This window comes from Pongo abelii, chromosome 6 (genome assembly GCF_028885655.2).
Source record: "Pongo abelii isolate AG06213 chromosome 6, NHGRI_mPonAbe1-v2.0_pri, whole genome shotgun sequence".
NCBI lineage: Eukaryota > Metazoa > Chordata > Mammalia > Primates > Hominidae > Pongo > Pongo abelii.
This window is the reverse complement of record NC_071991.2, coordinates 149,139,898-149,157,772: the sequence shown is the minus strand read 5'-3', so window position 1 is coordinate 149,157,772 and position 17,875 is coordinate 149,139,898. Positions and strand designations below refer to the sequence as shown.

Genomic DNA, 17,875 nt, shown 5'->3' with positions numbered 1-17,875 from the left:
CCAGAAATGAGGTGTTCCCACCCCCAGATGAACAGTCCACCTTCTCATCGCCTCGGCCCCAGAGGTTCACTCCTGCATCCCGCCACCTCTCTCACCTCCGTTGGGACTGGGTTAGGATCATTCCGGTACTCACAAGGGGATGGCCTGCAAGGGGACAGAGCGATGGCAGGAGCAGACGCCATGGTTTGTGCTCGTAAGAGCTCTCGGCAGGGGGTGGGGAGGGGCTTGGTCACAGTTGCATTCTCTTTAAACTATTTACTCGAAAGATGAACGTTCTGTACCCAAAGAACTAGCAAGGAGTTTTCATGGGCTGTGAACATCCCTTGCACAACAGTGACTAAGCTTCATCCCTGAGGAATGTTGGAAGTGGGAAAGCTTCTTGAAGAGAGAGAGCGAGGGACAGGAGAGCTCAGGAAGACACAGCCGTGGCCCTGGTTCTAGTGGGAGACAGGACAGAGGTCCTGGTCCTGGTCCTCATGGGAGACACCCCTGCACAGAGCTGGGGGGCGCGTCAGGGCAGGCAGGACAGGAGGCAGGTCGGTGCTTAAATACGGCATTCACCAGCCTCTTGGCTCAAAAGCAAAACAGTGGCTGAAAAGAAGTAATTTTCTGAATGAATAATCCATTCCCATGATAGAAAGTTTGAAAAATCAAAAAGCGGATATGATGAAAGTCCTCCCTGCCAGTTGTTCTCTTCCCTGGAGACAGCCAGTGTTTCCAGATCCTGCCAGAGATAGTCTAGGCAAAATCAGACAGACAGAATATAGATACTCTCTTTCCTTTTTTTGAAACTACAAATGGTATCATTCGATACAGATGGCCCTACAGTTGGCTTTCTTCACTTACCGATCCATCTTGGAGATGAAAGGAACGAGGATCCCTGTCATGTTCCGACAGGAATGGCGGCTGCCTGTGCCTGCAGATGGGCTATGATTTATCTAACCTCTTCTTGACGAGCCTCTGCATCTCCAGGCTCTGCTTTTAAAAGCACCATGGTAATGATTAAGCCGTACAGTCGACACTTAGCAATTACACAAATAAGTCTATGGAAGAAAGCCCCAGAAATGGAATTACTGGGTCCAGGAACATGCGCGTTTGTGGTTTTGATAGGTGGTGCCTAGATAGGCACCACAGAGTACCTGTTTCCTCTGGGCCTTTGCCCAATGCCTGCATGGGTGCTGTTTGGGCTCATTTTGTTGTGTTGTGTTTTGTGAGACAGGGTCTTGCTGTGTCACCCAGGCTGGAGTGCAGTGGTGCGATCCTAGCTCACTGCAGCCTTGAACTCCTGGGCTCAAGCGATCTCGCCATGTAGCTGAGACTACAGGCATATGTCACCATATTTGGCCATTTTTTTTTTTTTAATAGAGACAGGGTCTTGCCATGTTGCCCTAGGTGGTCTCAAACTCCTGGGCTCAAGCGATCCTTCTCCCTCAGCCTCCCAAAGTGCCGGGGCTACAAGGCATGAGCCACCGCACCTGGCCAGGGCTAGTTTTGATCATGCCCTGCTCAGGGATGGACATAGCTACTTTTCAGCATTATCCATGGAGGAGGCTTTAGAGCTCTCTGTGGCTGGCCCCTTCCTTTACACATGAAGACCCCAGCCCCCCAGAGGGGTTTGCCTGCAGGGCTGTCACAGGTCATGAGTATGTGGGGGGTGGCACAGGTTTTTGAACCTAAAACGCCCCCCACCACATCCTATTCAGCTCTGCCCCATCAGGTCCCTGCACATGCCTACAGGAAGCAGGGGCACAGACCCCAGGAAGTGCCACTGAAAGGGCCCTGTGTCCAGTGGGGGAAGGGGCTGGGAGAGGAGGATGAGAACATTCCCTCTTGACTCTCAGGAGAGGAGATAGCCTGTCCTAGGTGCATTGTGGTACCAGGACAAGCGGGGACTCTGTTGCTGCAGGAACCACTGAAGGATGTGACTCTGGGGTCTCAGGCCCCAGGCAGTGCCCCACACTACACACAAAACAGCACACAAGGCTTCCTTGCTCTGCCCCTGCAGATCCCCCTGAGAGGCCCCAGGCAGGCCTCCCCGAGCCCTGGCTACTGTCTCCATGTCTCAGTGCCAAGCAGCCGGAGCCTGGCCCTGAGAAGGGTCCGGATGGTCCGGCGACCCTTTCGTGGTCCTGCCTGCTGACACACCCCCATCTCTGAAGAGCTGCTAAACCACATGGGGACCTTCCCACTCTTCCTCTTCCCTCTTCTTCCTCCCCGCCCCACCTCAAAGCAGGGCTTTCTTCGCAAGACCTTTGGGGAAAAAGATTCTATTTTTCTTTTCTTTTTTTTTTTTTTTTTTGAGACAGAGTCTCACTGTGTCACCCAGGCTGGAATGGAGTGCAGTGGCACAATCTCAGCTCACTGCAACCTCTGCCTCCTGGGTTCAAGCGATTCTCCTGCCTCAGCCTCTGGAGTGGCTGGGACTACAGGCGCGCGCCACTACGCCTGGCTAATATTTGTATTTTTAATAGAGATGGGGTTTTGCCATGTTGGCCAGTCTGGTCTTGAACTCCTAACCTCAGGTGGTCCACCCGCTTCAGCCTCCTGAAATGCTGAGATTATAGGCATGAGCCACTGCACCTGGCCTCTATTTTTCAAGAGTTTAGGGCTTTGTTGTGAGGGCCTTTTACATTTTAAGTTTCGGGTCCTAACCATCTCCTCCTGCTTCCACCCAGAGCTGCCTCCCAAGTGCCAGCCCGGGGCTTTCAGAGGGCTTTCCACTCACACTGCTCAGTCTCCTGAAGGGACTCCCTGGAAAAGAGGGCTGCTTCTCTAATAGGTGACTTCCTAAACCTCCCCCGGACACACAAAACAAAACATGAGCCCCACTCTCCACAGAGAGGAACAGATTCACCCTGACCTTGAGCCGGTCCTCTCACTGTTCTTTCTGTTCCTTGCCTGGTGGCAGCAGGCATTTGCCAGACCCCTTGACTCAGGACAGCACTGGGTGCCCTGGAGCCCAGAGGGCGTGGCAGGACCCCTGTCCCCAAGACAGACGGTAGATCTTGGTGGGGAGAGGGGACTTACATACTTTTATGTTTGGTTTGAACGTTAAACAGTTTGTCATTAAGTGGTAACATACAGGACAGTGAAAAGGCTTTATGAGTTCGGTGACACGAGGGACAGGAGGACAGGTCCTTCCCCATGAGGACGGAGCAGGAGGGACACAGGTGGGTCTGGGAGCTGTGAGGAGGAGGAACCCAGCAGAGGTGCCTGGGGAGGGTGAACCAGGCCTGCAGCTCTGTAGGTGATGCAGCCTTTTCCAGACCAGAAACAGTGACTGGTGGCTCTTGGGCCTGATAAAAGGAAAACTTCTGCCGAATTATGTTTAAAGGAGTTTGACTGAGCAATGAATGATTCACAAATGAAGCAGCCTTCTGAGCCAGAGTAGACTCAGAGACCCCAACTCAGCCGTGTTGTGGAAGGAGATTTATGGGCAGAAAAAGGAAAGTGACCACAGAAAGCGAAAGTAAGGCACAGAAACACCTGGATTGGTTACAGCTCAGCATTTGTCTTCTTTGAACACTGTTGGAACAGTTGGCTACATGTGATTGCCAAAACTCTGGCTGGCACAAGTGTAGGCTACGGTCTGTTTACACCTCCACCTGTTACAGTTCACAATGTACAGAAAACCCTTTAGGCCAAACTTGAAATATTTAAGGAGGCAGCTCTAGGCTAAATGTGATTTAACAGGCCATGTCCACTGACATCTTTGGTTTGACTTGCGTAATTCAAAATTTATTTTAAAATTTTATTTTTCTACCTGTAAGATGTAAGATATCAGAGGGTGAGTGCGGTGGCTCATGCCTGCAATCGCAGCACTTTGGGAGGCCGAGGCAGGCGGATCACTTGAGGTCAGGAGTTCGAAAGCAGCTTGCCCAACATGGTGAAACCCCATGTCTACTAAAAATATTTTTAAAAAATTAGCCAGGCCTGGTGGCAGGTGCCTGTAATCCCAGATACTCGGGATGCTAAGGCAGGAGAATCGCTTGAACCCGGGAGGCGGAGGTTGCAGTGAGCTGAGATCACACCACAGCACTCCAGCCTGGGCGACAAGAGCGAAAACTCTGTCTTAAAAAAAAAAAAAAAAAAAAAAGATTGGAGATATCAGACCCAAAGCCAGATTCTGCTTGTCTTAGAACACAATCCATGTATTGCATCAGTCTCCTCAGGCTGTTATAACAAAGTGCCACCGACTGAGTGGCTTAAAACAACTAAAATTTAGCCCTGTCCTGAAGGCCAGAAGTTCAAAATCGAGGTGTTGGCAGCGCCACGCTCCCTCTGAAACCTGTAGGGGAGGATTCCTCTTTGCCTCGCCCTGGCTTCTGGGTTTGCCAGCAATCCCTAGCGTGCCTTGGCTGCAGCTGCATTGCTCCGATCGCTGCCTCTGCCAGCATGAGGCCTTCCCTCTGAGTATCAGTTTCTGTGTCTCTTCTCCTCTTCTTATAAGGACACCAGTCATATTGCATTTGCATTAGGGCCTACCCTAGTCCAGCAAAATCTCATCTAGATTTGGTTGATCTGAAAAGACCCTGTTTCCAAATGAGGTCACATTCACAGGTCACGTTCTGCCTGTGTGCTGGGCCATGATTTATTTAACCTCTTCTTGACTAGCCTCTGCGTCTCCAGCTCTGCTTTCAAAAAGCACCATGGCAATGAATAAGCCGTACACTCGACACTTAGCAATTACATAAATAAGTCTATGGAAGAAATAGACTTGTTTCTATTAGTTAGAAATAAGTCAAAGTGGACAACCTTTAACTCCCAGAAGATTCAGTCTCCAGTCTTCCTACAATCCTCCACTAACACCGTTGCCCCTCCCATTGTTTGCCCCCTCCCTTTTCCTGAGCATCTAAATCTGTTTCACTTTTTAGACCCCATTCCAGTCCCACCCTTTCCCTGAAGTGTTCTTGGGTATTTATCTTCGCAGTGAAGTCTTGCTACTGGGAACTTACAGTGGTGATGTTCATGTTGCATGTTTTGGTAGGAATAGCACATCCATCCCCTCCCCTCCCCTCCTCTCCCCTCCCCTCCCCTCCTCTCTCCTCCCCTCCCCTCCCCTCCTCTCTCCTCCCCTCCCCTCCTCTCCCCTCCCCTCCCCTCCTCTCCCCTCCCCTCCCCTCCTCTCCCCTCCCCTCCTCTCCCCTCCCCTCCCCTGCCCCCTCCCCGTCCCCTCCCCCTCCCCTCCCCTGCCCCCTCCCCATCCCCTCCCCCTCCCCTCCCCTCTCCCCTCCTATCACCTCCCCTCTCCCCTCCCCTCCCCTCCTCTCCCCTCCTCTTCCCTCCTCTCCCCTCCCCTCCCCTCCCCTCCCCTACTCTCCCCTCCTCTCCCCTACTCTCCCCTCCCCTCCCCTCCTCTCCTCTCCCCTACTCTCCCCTCCTCTCCCCTCCCCTCCCCTCCCCTCCTCTCCCCTCCTCTCCTCTCCCCTACTCTCCCCTCCTCTCCTCTCCCCTCCTCTCCTCTCCCCTCCTCTCCTCTCCCCTCTCCCCTCCTCTCCTCTCCCCTCCCCTCCTCTCCTCTCCCCTCCCCTCCCCTCCCCTCCCCCCCTCCCCTCCCCTCCCCTCCCCCCCCTCCCCTCCCCTCCCCTCCCCTCCCCTCCCCTCCCCTGCCCCTCCCCTCCCCTCCCCTGCCCCTCCCCTCCCCTCTCCCCTCCCATCCCCTTCCCCTCCCATCCCCTTCCCTCACCTCTCCCCTCCCCTCCCATCCGCTCCCCTCCCCTCTCCCCTCCCATCCCCTCCCCTCCCCTCTCCCCTCCCATCCCCTCCCCTCCCCTCCCCTCCCCTCCCATCCCCTCCCCTCCCCTCTCCCCTCCCATCCCCTCCCCTTCCCTCTCCCCTCCCATCCCCTCCCCTCCCCTCTCCCCTCCCATCACCTCCCCTCCCATCACCTCCCCTCCCCTCTCCCCTCCCCTCCCATCACCTCCCCTCCCCTCTCCCCTCCCCTCCCCTCCCCTCTCCCCTCCCCTCCCCTCCCCTCTCCCCTCCCCTCCCCTCCCCTCTCCCCTCCCCTCCCCTCCCCTCCCCCCTCCCCTCCCCTCCCCTCCCCCCTCCCCTTCCCTCCCCTCCCCTCCCCCCTCCCCTCCCCTCCCCTCCCCTCCCCTCCCCCCTCCCCTCCCCCCCTCCCCTCTCCCCTCCCCTCCCCTTCCCCTCTCCCCTCCCCTTCCCCTCTCCCCTCCCCTCTCCCCTCTCCCCTCCCCTCCCCTCCCCTCTCCCCTCCCCTCCCCTCCCCTCCCCTCTCCCCTCCCCTCCCCTCCCCCCTCCCCTCCCCTCCCCTCCCCCCTCCCCTCCCCTCCCCTCCCCCCTCCCCTCCCCCCTCCCCTCCCCTCCCCCTCTCCCCTCCCCTCCCCTCCCCCTCTCCCCTCCCCCTCTCCCCTCCCCTCCCCCTCTCCCCTCCCCTCCCCCTCTCCCCTCCCCTCCCCTCTCCCCTCCCCTCTTCCCTCCCCTCTCCCCTCCCCTCCCCCCTCCCCTCTCCCCTCCCCTCCCCTCTCCCCTCCCCTCTTCCCTCCCCTCTCCCCTCCCCTCCCCTCTCCCCTCCCCTCCCCTCTCCCCTCCCCTCCCCTCTCCCCTCCCCTCCCCTCTCCCCTCCCCTTCCCTCTCCCCTCCCCTCCCCTCTCCCCTCCCCTTCCCCTCTCCCCTCCCCTTCCCCTCTCCCCTCCCCTCCCCTCCCCTCCCCTCCCCTCTCCCCTCCCCCCCTCCCCTCTCCCCTCCCCTCTCCCCTCCCCTCTCCCCTCCCCCCTCCCCTCTCCCCTCCCCTCTCCCCTCCCCCCCTCCCCTCTCCCCTCCCCTCCCCTCTCCCCTCCCCCCTCCCCTCTCCCCTCCCCTCTCCCTCCCCCCCCTCCCCTCTCCCCTCCCCCTCCCCCCTCCCCTCTCCCCTCCCCCCTCCCCCCTCCCCTCCCCTCCCCTCCCCCCTCCCCCCTCCCCTCTCCCCTCCCCTCCCCTCCCCTCCCCTCTCCCCTCCCCTCCCCTCTCCCCTCCCCTCTCCCCTCCCCTCCCCTCTCCCCTCCCCTCTCCCCTCCCCTCCCCTCTCCCCTCCCCTCCCCTCCCCTCCCCTCTCCCCTCCCCTCCCCTCTCCCCTCCCCTCTCCCCTCCCCTCCCCTCTCCCCTCCCCTCTCCCCTCCCCTCCCCTCCCCTCTCCCCTCCCCTCCCCTCCCCTCTCTCCTCCCCTCCCCTCCCCTCTCTCCTCCCCTCCCCTCCCCTCTCTCCTCCCCTCCCCTCCCCTCTCTCCTCCCCTCCCCTCCCTTCTCCCCTCCCCTCCCCTCCCTTCTCCCCTCCCCTCTCCTCTCTTCTCCCCTCCCCTCCCTTCTCCCCTCCCCTCCCCTCCCCTCCCTTCTCCCCTCCCCTCTCCTCCCCTCCCCTCCCTTCTCCCCTCCCCTCCCCTCCCCTCCCTTCTCCCCTCCCTTCTCCCCTCCCCTCCCTTCTCCCCTCCCATCCTCTCCTCTCCTCTCCCCTCCCCTCTCCTCTCCCCTCTCCTCTCCCCTCCCCTCCCCTCCCCTCCCTCCCCCCCACCCCTCCCCTCCCTCCCCCCCACCCCTCCCCTCCCTCCTCCCCACCCCTCCCCTCCCTCCTCCCCACTCCTCCCCTCCCTTCTCCTCTCCCCTCCCCTCCCTCCTCCCCACCCCTCCCCTCCCTCCTCCCCACCCCTCCCCTCCCTCCTCCCCACCCCTCCCCTCCCTTCTCCTCTCCCCTCCCCTCCCTCCTCCCCACCCTTCCCCTCCCTTCTCCCCTACCATCCCCTCCCCTCCCCCTCCCCCCTCTCCCCTCCCCCTCCCCCCTCTCCCCTCCCCCTCCCCCCTCTCCCCTCCCCCCCTCCCGTCCCCTTCCATCCCCTCCTCTCCCGTCCCCTTCCATCCCCTCCTCTCCCGTCCCCTCCCCTTCCATCCCCTCCTCTCCCGTCCCCTCCCCTTCCATCCCCTCCTCTCCCGTCCCCTCCCCTTCCATCCTCTCCTCTCCCGTCCCCTCCCCTTCCATCCCCTCCCCTCCCCCTCCCCCTCCCCTTCCATCCCCTCCCCTCCCCCTCCCCCTCCCCCTCCCCAGGTACATGGTCCCATGGCTTCTGCAGCATTGGCTGCATGTCTGCTGCACACTTTCTGAACTTCCCCATGTTTTTCCTCAATAAATAAAGCACCACTGCATTTGCTCTTGGCACCATGCTGGGGAAAGGAGAAGAGGAGATCAAATGATATTTGGCTGAATGGAGGAAAATGGCATCTGGAGGGTGTGTGTAAAAATTCACCAGATAACTTGGGGCTGTGTGAGCACCCCGCTCCCAATGAGGGGATGCTGCCCACAACCGAGGGTGGATAGTGAGGCGTTTCTGGACACGGCTGATTCTAAGAGACTAGAAATTGGTTTTTAAAGCTTTTCCTCAACATTCAGAATAATTTGGTTTCTTGCCATTTGAGATTTTGGGCACCAGGAATGGTGAGAGCCTCCCTCTGCCATGGCCTGACCTCTGACCACCTCCAATGTCCCTTCCTGGAGGCTGGACCTCTGACCACCCCGGCATCCCTTCCTGGAGGCGAGACCTCTGACCGCCCCCAACATCCCTTCCTGGAGGCCGGACCTCTGACCGCCCCCAACATCCCTTCCTGGAGGCCGGACCTCTGACTGCCCCCGACGTCCCTTCTGGAGGCCGGACCTCTGACCACCCTTGGCGTCTTTCCTGGAGGCTGGACCTCTGACCTCTCCCGATCTCCCTTCCTGGAGGCCAGACCTCTGACTGCCCTTGGTGTTTCTTCTGCAGCCTCCGGCCTCTCCTCCTCTCCATCAACACCCACCCAAGTGACCAAGCAGCACACGTTTCCCCTGGAATCCTATAAGCACGAGCCTGAACGGTTAGAGAATCGCATCTATGCCTCGTCTTCCCCTCCGGACACAGGACAGAGGTTCTGCCCGTCTTCCTTCCAGAGCCCGACCAGGCCTCCACTGGCATCACCAACACACTATGCTCCCTCCAAAGCCGTAAGTCTGGGCCCTTCTGTGTGTGGGGCTGCTGGGTGGCAGAGGGAGGGCAGAGCGGTTATTGCCCCAAGCTGCACAGTCTATCTGCAGCTGAGGCCGAGGCTGTGTGCTCCCAATGTCTTCAGGATATTGTATCATAAATCACAGGCTGAGGGAGAAATGGTGAGGGCACAATAGCAAATGGAAATACACAAAAAATAGCTGGGTGTGGTGGCTCACATCTGTAGTCCCAGCACTCTGGGAGGCCAAGATAGGCAGATCACTTGAGGCCAGGAGTTCGAGACCAGCCTGGCCAACATGGCAAAACCCTGTCTCTACCAAAACTGCAAAAATTAGCTGGGTGTGTTGGCATGCACCTGTATCCCAACTACTCAGGAGGCTGAGGCATAAGAATTGCTTAAACCTAGGTGGCAGACACTGCAGTGAGCTGAGATCATGACACTGCACTCCAGCCCCTATGTAACAGAGCAGACTCTGTCTGAAAAAAAAAAAAAAAAGAAAAAAAAGAAAAAAAATGAAAAATGATAACATCTGGGACATGACCAGGAGGAGGTTTTTTTTTTTCCCTCAGCTTCTTAAAAATCATTCATTGAAAGCTTTATTTGAATTTACCTTGATTTTGGGATACTACAGTATTCATAAAATGTCACAGGTAAATTCTAGAGGTTTAAGATTTCGAGTCTGACGTCATCAGACTTAGGATGCCCTCTTCGGAAGGGGAGCGTTTCACAGAAGAGTAGGGTGGAGCGGCAGACACGTGCAGCCTCCAATGCTTCCTGAGACCAAGGCAGCAAATCTCTGCGGCTTCACTAAGCACTTACTTAAGCACTCTCTATTTCAACACAATGGGCCCTACTGAAACCCCAGCTGTCACTGCTGGTTTAATTACCGCAGGTACCCAGTATTATTCCCGTGCCCAGCGACGCTGTGAGAGCCACATCCCTGAGTCTACCTGTATGGCTGGAACCACTCCATTCAGTTGTCACATTAGTATCGCATGTCACTGGGGCATGACATAGTGCCACACACTGGATGGCTTAAAACAATAGAAATTTACTATCTCGCTGTTCTGGAGGCCAAAAGTCCAAAGTCAAGGTGTTGGCAGGGCTACACTCTCTTCAAAGCCTCTAGGGAGGGTCCTTCCTTGCCTTCTCCAGCTTCAGCTTGTGACAGTGTTACTCCAGTCTTTGTCCCGTTCTCACATAGCCATCTTCCCTTTGTCTTTCTTTGCATCCCAATTTCCTTCTTATAAGAACACAAGGCCAGGCGTGGTGGCTCATGCCTGTAAACCCAGCACTTTGGAAGGCCAAGGTGGATGGATCACTTGAGACCAGGAGTTCAAGACCAGCCTGGCGGTGACACTCTGTCTCTACTAAAAATACAAAAAATTAGCTTGGCATGGTGGTGGGCACCTGTAATCCCAACTACTTGGGAGGCTGAGGCATGAGAACCGCTGGAACCCAGAGGCAGAGGTTGCAGTGAGCCGAGATTGCACCACTGCACTCCAGCCTGGGTGACAGAGTGAGACACTGTCTCAAAATAAATAAATAAATAAATAAAACACAAGCTACATTGGATGAGGGCCCACCCCTATCATCTTAACCTGATTATATCTGCAAAGACCCTATTTCCAAAAGTCACATTCACAGGTACTGGGACTTAGAACTTCAACATCTCTTTTTAGGAGACACAGTCCAATCTGTAACAGTTGTTATCTTTTAGGAGAAGATGCGTTGCCATGCTGAGAACATACCATTCCTATTCTTCTTGTTCATTCAGTTATTTTATTAAACACAGGTGTAGCAAAGTATTGTTTTAGGTGCCAAAGGTTAAACTGCAAGTTATTGTTCCTGCCTTCTAGAGCTTACAAGCTTATTGGGAACTGAACAGTACTGGGGCAAAACAGCTCAGTAAAGGGGGAAAGCGGTTTTGCTGGGATAATGAGTGGCACAGTCCGCCCTACAGGAGGGAGAAACAGGAAAACTGCTGGTCAGATAAGGGCAATGACAGCTTCAAGGCATGTCACCTGCTGGGCTGAGCCTGGAGTACTGTCAGTGTTTACATTAAGGGAGAAGGAAGGGAGAACCTTCTAGAAAAGAAAATTAGGCTTTGACTAGGGATCATGGATTAGAATAACCCCATTTAAGAAGAGACAGTGGTTTGACGAGAAAACCACGATTTATTTGAGATCATTTGAAGGGATAGTGACAGACACAAACGCAGGGCTCTTCCACGAGTCCCTCATGTTTCATGGCAGCAGCTTTGTGCTGGGGACAAGCCCAGAGCTTTCCCAGTTGAAAGAAAAGAGAATCCAGGGAGTGCTCTGGGTTTGCTCTCAGCTTCCTCCCCGCGAGCGTAACAGGAAAGTGATGTTCTTATCTCTTTATAACCCAACTGTTTTTACCTCACACAACCATGCAGCCATTGGTCAAGGCCAACAAGTATAGGTCCTTCCAGGCTTGCCACGGTGGTCAGAGAGGGAGTGTCCTGGGGTCAGAGAGGGAGTGAGTGTGCTCAGCTGTGTCCCATACTCAGCAGCTGACCCGGAGCACATGCCCTGTGCCCAGCACGCGGCTGGCAGCAGGAGTGTACAGTCGAGTGAGATTTCAACAACAATCCAAATGTCATGAATGGATAAACAAATGTGGTGTATACAGATGATGGAATAGTACCCAAAAAGGGAGGAAGTTCCGACACAGGCAGTGACACAGAAGGGCCCTGAGGACCTTGTGCTGAGTGAAATAAGCCAGGCACAAAAGGACGCGTACCGCATAATGCCACTTATAGGAGTCCCTAGAGTCATCCAGATAGAGACGGAAGGTAGAATGGTGGGTGCCAGGGGCTGGGGGGAGGGGAAAAGATGAGTTAGTGTTTGACAGAGACAGTTTCAGTTTGGAAAAGTGAAAAAGTTGGGGCAATGAATGGTGGTGATGGCTGAACAACAATATGAATGTACTTACTGCCACTGAACTGTGCACTTGAAAATAGTTCAAATAGTGGCCGGGCGCAGTGGCTCACGCCTGTAATCCCAGCACTTTGGGAGGCCGAAGTGGGTGGATCACGAGGTCAGGAGATCGAGACCATCCTGGCTAATACGGTGAAGCCCCATCTCTACTAAAAATACAAAAAATTACCGGGCATGATGGCAGACACCTGTAATACCAGCTACTTGGGAGGCTGAGGCAAGGGGAATCGCTTGAACGCGGGAGGCAGAGCTTGCAGTGAGCCGAGATGGCGCCACTGCGCCACTGCACCCCAGCCTGGGCGACAGAGTGAGACTCCTTCTCAAAAAAAAAAAAAAAAAAGTTCAAATGGTGGCCGGGAGAGGTGGCTCATGCCTGTAATCCCAGGGCAACAAGAGTGAAACTCCATCTCAAAAAAAAAAAAAAAAAAAAAGTTCAAATGGTAACTTTTATGTATATAGAGGAATGATCTGGTCAAGACTCCAATTTTTATGTCATTTGAGCTTCTGAAAATCAGGCTGATGGCCCAAGGCTCCCCACTTACATTTTGAAAGTATATATTTCAAGGAGTGGTACCATTGGTTACCTGATGGTAAGCAAGCCCCTCACCCCACTGGTAAGTTTCAGCCCTCAGGCCTGCAAGGGCTGCCTTCGCCTGTGTCATTCACAGCCTCTGTGGACAAGGTTTGGCTCAAGCCCTTTCTGCTTTCAGCATCCTGGCAGCAGGTTAACCTGATTACTCGGCAAAGACTCTGCTTCCAAATAAGGTTGCAGTCACAGGTACCAGGGCTCAGAACCTCAACCTCTTTTCAGAGGACGCAATTCAACCCAAAACAGTTGTTATCTTTTGGGAGAAGATGTGTTTGGCACGCAGAGAACATACCATTACATTCTGGTAGCAGGGTGGGTGGTAGTTTCAAGTTCGTAGAAATTTGCTCCTTTATAATTGGATTTTATTGAGTATCTTTAATTTATGTGCTAAGTTCCTTATGAGCTTGGCTGATTCTGTTAATTTGGCTACCAGGATAATCTCTGTGGAGGAATGTGAGTTACTTAAAGACTTTTGATGGTCTGAAAATATTTAGATATAATTTATCTCTGCCTTTTGTAATAAAAAGATACTTTCTGTAAACATCGACCATGCAGATCATTTTTTATAAAATCTGTTCCCATGAATTTTATTCTAAAATAGGGAATGGAATGGCGAAAATTAGTGTTTAGAGGACAGCACTCCTTTTTTTTTTTTTTTTTTGAGACAGTCTCGCTCTGTCACCCAGACCGGAGTGCCTTGCCACGATCTCAGCTCACTGCAACCTCTGCCTCCTGGGTTCAAGCAATTCTCCTGCCTCGGCCTCTCAAGTAGCTGGGGCTACAGGCATGCACCACCACACCCAGCTAATTTTTATATTTTTAGTAGAGACGGGGTTTTGCCATGTTGGCCAGGCTGGTCTCGAACTCTTGACCTCAGGTGAATCTGCCCACCTTGGCCTCCCAAAGTGCTGGGATTATAGGCGTGAGCCACCACACACGGCCAACAGCACTCATTTTATCATGTATTTATTCAGCAAATACCTATTAAGCAACTTATGTGCCTAAAACTGCTAGCATGGGTAATAGGATGACAAATATGTGAGCCCTGCTAATGGGAAAAGGCCAATGTTTGTTTTATTTACCATTTGATTAACAGCTCCATGCATTATGCATAGGAAGGTGTCAGTGAATATCTACTAATTGAACAAAGGAAGGAGCTTTTGTTTCTTTGGGAAGAACAGACAGGTAATTCATTATAATGGAGTGTGATAGAACCCGTTCCATTATTGTGGGAGGAAACCCCATCCTATCTTGATGAGTGGAAGAGCTGATCCCAGAGGAAGTCGAAATTCTTTTCAGCAGGGAAGAGCAATAATCAGCTCTTCATTTTAGGGTGATCCCCTAACTGGTTATGGAAATTAGATTGGATGTGGTTAGAACAGGAGCCCAGACGAGATGCAGTGTGAAATAATCTAGGCCCGGGTAGCAGCTGAAGGTAGAAAGAAATGGAATCGTGTTTAAAAGTAGAGGGCTATTTCGAAGGTAAAATTGAAAGGAATTTGGAAGATAGTGGTTGATTAATTGAAGGGGAAGGAGACAAATCAAGGGTGATTCCAAAGGTTTTGCCATGGGAAAGTGGATGGGTGATAGTTCCAGCTCTGGGGGTATGGAGAAGAGGAGGAAGAGGAGCAGGGTGTATATGTGAGTGCATGTGTGTGGGTGTGTGTGGGCATGCATGCAGGTGTGTGCACAGGTGTGTGTGCATGCAGATATGTGCACAGGTTGTACATGCAAGTGTGTGCACAGGTGTGTGTGCATGCAGGTGTGTGTGCATGCAAGTGTGTGTGCAGGTATGTGTGCATGCAGGTGTGTGCACAGGTGTGTGCCTGCAGGTACACAGGTGTGTGTGCATGCAGGTGTGTGTGTGCAGGTATGTGTGCATGCAGGTGTGTGCACAGGTGTGTGCCTGCAGGTGCACAGGTGTGTGTGCATGCAGGTGTGTGTGCATGCAGGTGTGTGCACAGCTGTGTGTGTAGGTGGTTGGTAGTCCAATAAGGCGCCTGTGGCACATTTAAGTCAAGGTGCCCAAAGGGCAAGTGGATATTGAGTCTGGAGCTAGAACTTCAATTTGAAAATCATTCAGATATAAGTGGCAATTGGTGCTGTAATAGTAGGTGAAATAATTCATAGAAATGTATGGCAGGTGAAAAGAGAACCAGAAAACACGTGGACATCTAAGGGACAATCAAAAGAAAAGGATTCTGAATTCCTGGAAAGGAGGCAAAAATCCAAGTGAACACAGCATCACAGGAGCAAAGGGAATGTGTGTAATCATGTTTCACATACTAAGAGCGTTGAGTGACATCAAATGCAGCCAACTAGTTGTGTAACATAAGGTCGTTGTGACTTCGGCCAGGATACTTTTAGTGGCAGGGTCGACAGCAGAAGCCATGTAATGTGGGTTGATGATTAAGGGATAAAGAAGTGGTGATCTCTCGTGTAGATAGCTCAAGTATCCTGATGTGAGAGAGAGGACAGGGGCTGTAGCTAGAAGAATGGAGGTGATGGCATCTTCCTACAAAGAGGAATAGACTCAAACCCTATTGGGGAAAGAGTGAGTGCAGGGAGAAATTAAAGATAGGAGAGAAAAGAAAGTGTCATGCCCGGTCTTACAAAGGAAAGGAGTGTGTTTCCTTATAGGCAGTGGGAGCACATCAAGCACTTGTGATGGAGATGTTTGTCTTGGACCAATGGGAGAGTCATCTTCTATTGGTTTGAAAACTTCTACTGCAAAGGTGTTAGGATGATCAGCGCTTTTCCAATTTCCTTCCACAGCAGTCACTCCCATGCTCCCTGTCTTTTTCTCCTAGGAATTCACTTTTGATTTATTGGAAGCAGAGCCTGAGCTGGGGTTTCAGGAGCAAGTTTGTTTATTAAGGGAGTGCTCTCGGAAGGAACCTGTAAGAGGGTGAGAGAAAGGAAGAAGAAGCTGAGCAAAGATGTGGTTTCAGATGAGATCCACTCTCAGCCTGTGACAGGAGAGGAGATTGGTGCTGTAAATTGCCCCAGAATTTGCCCTGCCTTGAGGCAAGACAGCTGGATTTTGTGCCCTCACACAAGACAGTCTTTAGTTATAGGATGTCCCAGGACAAGGGAGATGCACCTCCAGCTGAGATGGCTTTGATCACCCAAGAACAATCCTGCTAAAAACGTTGCAGGTGTGAGCCATCAGCAGCAGCTTCTGCAGCAGCTGGGTGCACCAGAGCCCATTAAAATGAATCGAGGACATCTCCTATAGTCTGAATTCTCTATGCTCTTCTTTTGCCAGCTGATTCATGTATCCAGCAGATTTGAGTACTGTCTTGTCTGTTTAATGTTGCTGTAACAATATACCTGAGGCTGGGTAGTTTATAAAGAAAAGAGGTCTAATTGATTCATGATTCTGGGGGCTGGAAAGCTCAAGATGGAGCAGCTGCATCTGATGAAGGCCTCATGCCTCTTCCACTCATGGAAAGCAGAAAGGGAGTAGATGTGTGCAAAGAGATCACCTGGCAAGAGAGAGAAACTGAGGAAGACAGGCACTTTTTAACAACCTGCTCTCAAGGGAACTAATCCATTCCTGTGAGATACCCCTGCAGTAGGGTATTAATCTATTCATGAGGGACCTGCCCCCATGGTCCAAACACCTCCCACTAGGCCCCACCTCTCAACACTGCCACATTGGGGGATCAAATTGCAACATGGGTTTTGACGGGAACAAACCACATCCAAACCATAGCTGATACTACATCAGTTTTTCTATTGCTGCATAGCAATAACCTCCCCAAAACTTAACATAACCACCATTTACTTAACTCACAGTTCTGTGGGTTAGCAATTTGGGTGGGCATTCTTCTGGTCTTGACTGTGCTTATTCATACTACATCTTTGGTCACCTACCAGGTTACTTGGGGACTGGCTGGACCAGAGTGACCTCAGCAGGAACAGCTAGCTTGTCTCAATTCCACATGGTCTCTTTTCCAGCAGGCTAGCCCCAGCTCGTTCAAATGCCTGTGACAGGGTTCCAAGAGAGACAGAAGTATATGCAAGGTCCCTTGAGGCCTAGGCTCAGAACAGGCACACGGTAGTTCCTCCTATCCAAGGCAGAATCTGTTTCCTCCTCCCCAGATCTGGGTTGGCCTTGTGATTTGCTTTGGCCAACAAAATGAAGCAGAAGTGGCAGTCACATTGCAGAGGGAGTGGATACAGGAAGAAGTGGAGGATTAGGCACACCTCTATCTCTACCAAGACAATCTACCTTATCACTTGGTTTCAACAGCTAGGTCTGCAGTTGAACACGTGATGTACTAGATAGAATCTGGAGGTTCATTTGGCTATATTTAGATGGTTGACAGCTCTAAGAATAATCTTCCTGTAAAGTAGATTGTTGCGGTTTGCAGCCCCTCAGATACAGACTCTAAGAAGAGATTGGTGTGCAGGATGTTTATCAGGAAGTGCTCTCAGGATTGACACCTGTGGGAGAAGGGAAGGCAGGAAGATTGGGCAGAGGGTGAGGTTGTGATGCAATGCAGTCTCAACAAAGGCCTAAGCTAACCCACAGGGAGGAATAAGCTGGGGCGGCTCATCAGAGTTGTCCCAGGTTGGTGCAAAGAAACTGGGCCTTTATACTCTGACACCAGCCAGTCAGTAGATGACAGCTATCCTGGGCAGGGAGCTGACCTTGGGCAAGGCAACTCTCTTCAGCCAAGGGCAATCCTGGCTAATAGTCGAAGGTTGTCAGTTGGCAGGATTCTCAACAGCTGGGGAAATACCCTTCATTTCTGAAAGGGGATCTGGGTAGTGCACCATGGAAAATACATGGGATTTTTCTCCCCTTCATTTTTAAATTTATGATACCAAAATCCTGACAGGAGAAAATAAGGGCTGTCCTATTTCTTCTTATTATATATTTAATATATAACTAAACTAAAGGGAAGGCTGCAGGATGGTTGGTTAGGACTGAATGAAGAAGTTTCATTAGGCCCAGGCAGGGAGGAACTAAGGCCCCTTGCCAACAGCCATCACTAGCTTGCCAGCCATGGGAGGGCATACCATGGAAGTGGATCATCCAACCCCAGTCAAGCCTTCAGATTAGGCAGCCCCAGCAATACCCAACTGAGAGATCTCATGAAAGACCATGAACCAGGACTGTCCAACTGAACTGGTCATGAATTCCTGACCCATGGAAACCATAAGAGATACTATATTGGTTTGCTGGAGCTATCATAACAGAATACCACAGACTGGGCAGCTTAAACAACAGAATTTGATGTGTCACAGTTCTGGAAGCTGGAAGTCCAAGATCAAGGTGTTGGCAGGTTCGGTTTCACCTGAGGCCTCTCTCCTTGGCTTACAGAGGCATCATTGTGCTTTCATCCTTG

The 17,875-nt window shown here is 52.8% G+C and overlaps 1 protein-coding gene across 12 annotated transcripts in view; it reads left to right on the top strand.

Annotated features, from left to right (window-relative positions):
- PRKAG2 (protein kinase AMP-activated non-catalytic subunit gamma 2) overlaps nt 1-17,875 on the top strand; it is a 329,808-nt gene that overhangs the window by 203,072 nt on the left and 108,861 nt on the right. For 11 of the 12 annotated variants that reach the window (XM_024249353.3, XM_054559038.2, XM_054559037.2 and 8 more), the window contains 1 exon segment: nt 8,744-8,961. In XM_024249353.3, coding sequence (XP_024105121.1) covers nt 8,744-8,961 — 218 coding nt within the window. 12 annotated transcript variants of the gene reach the window in all.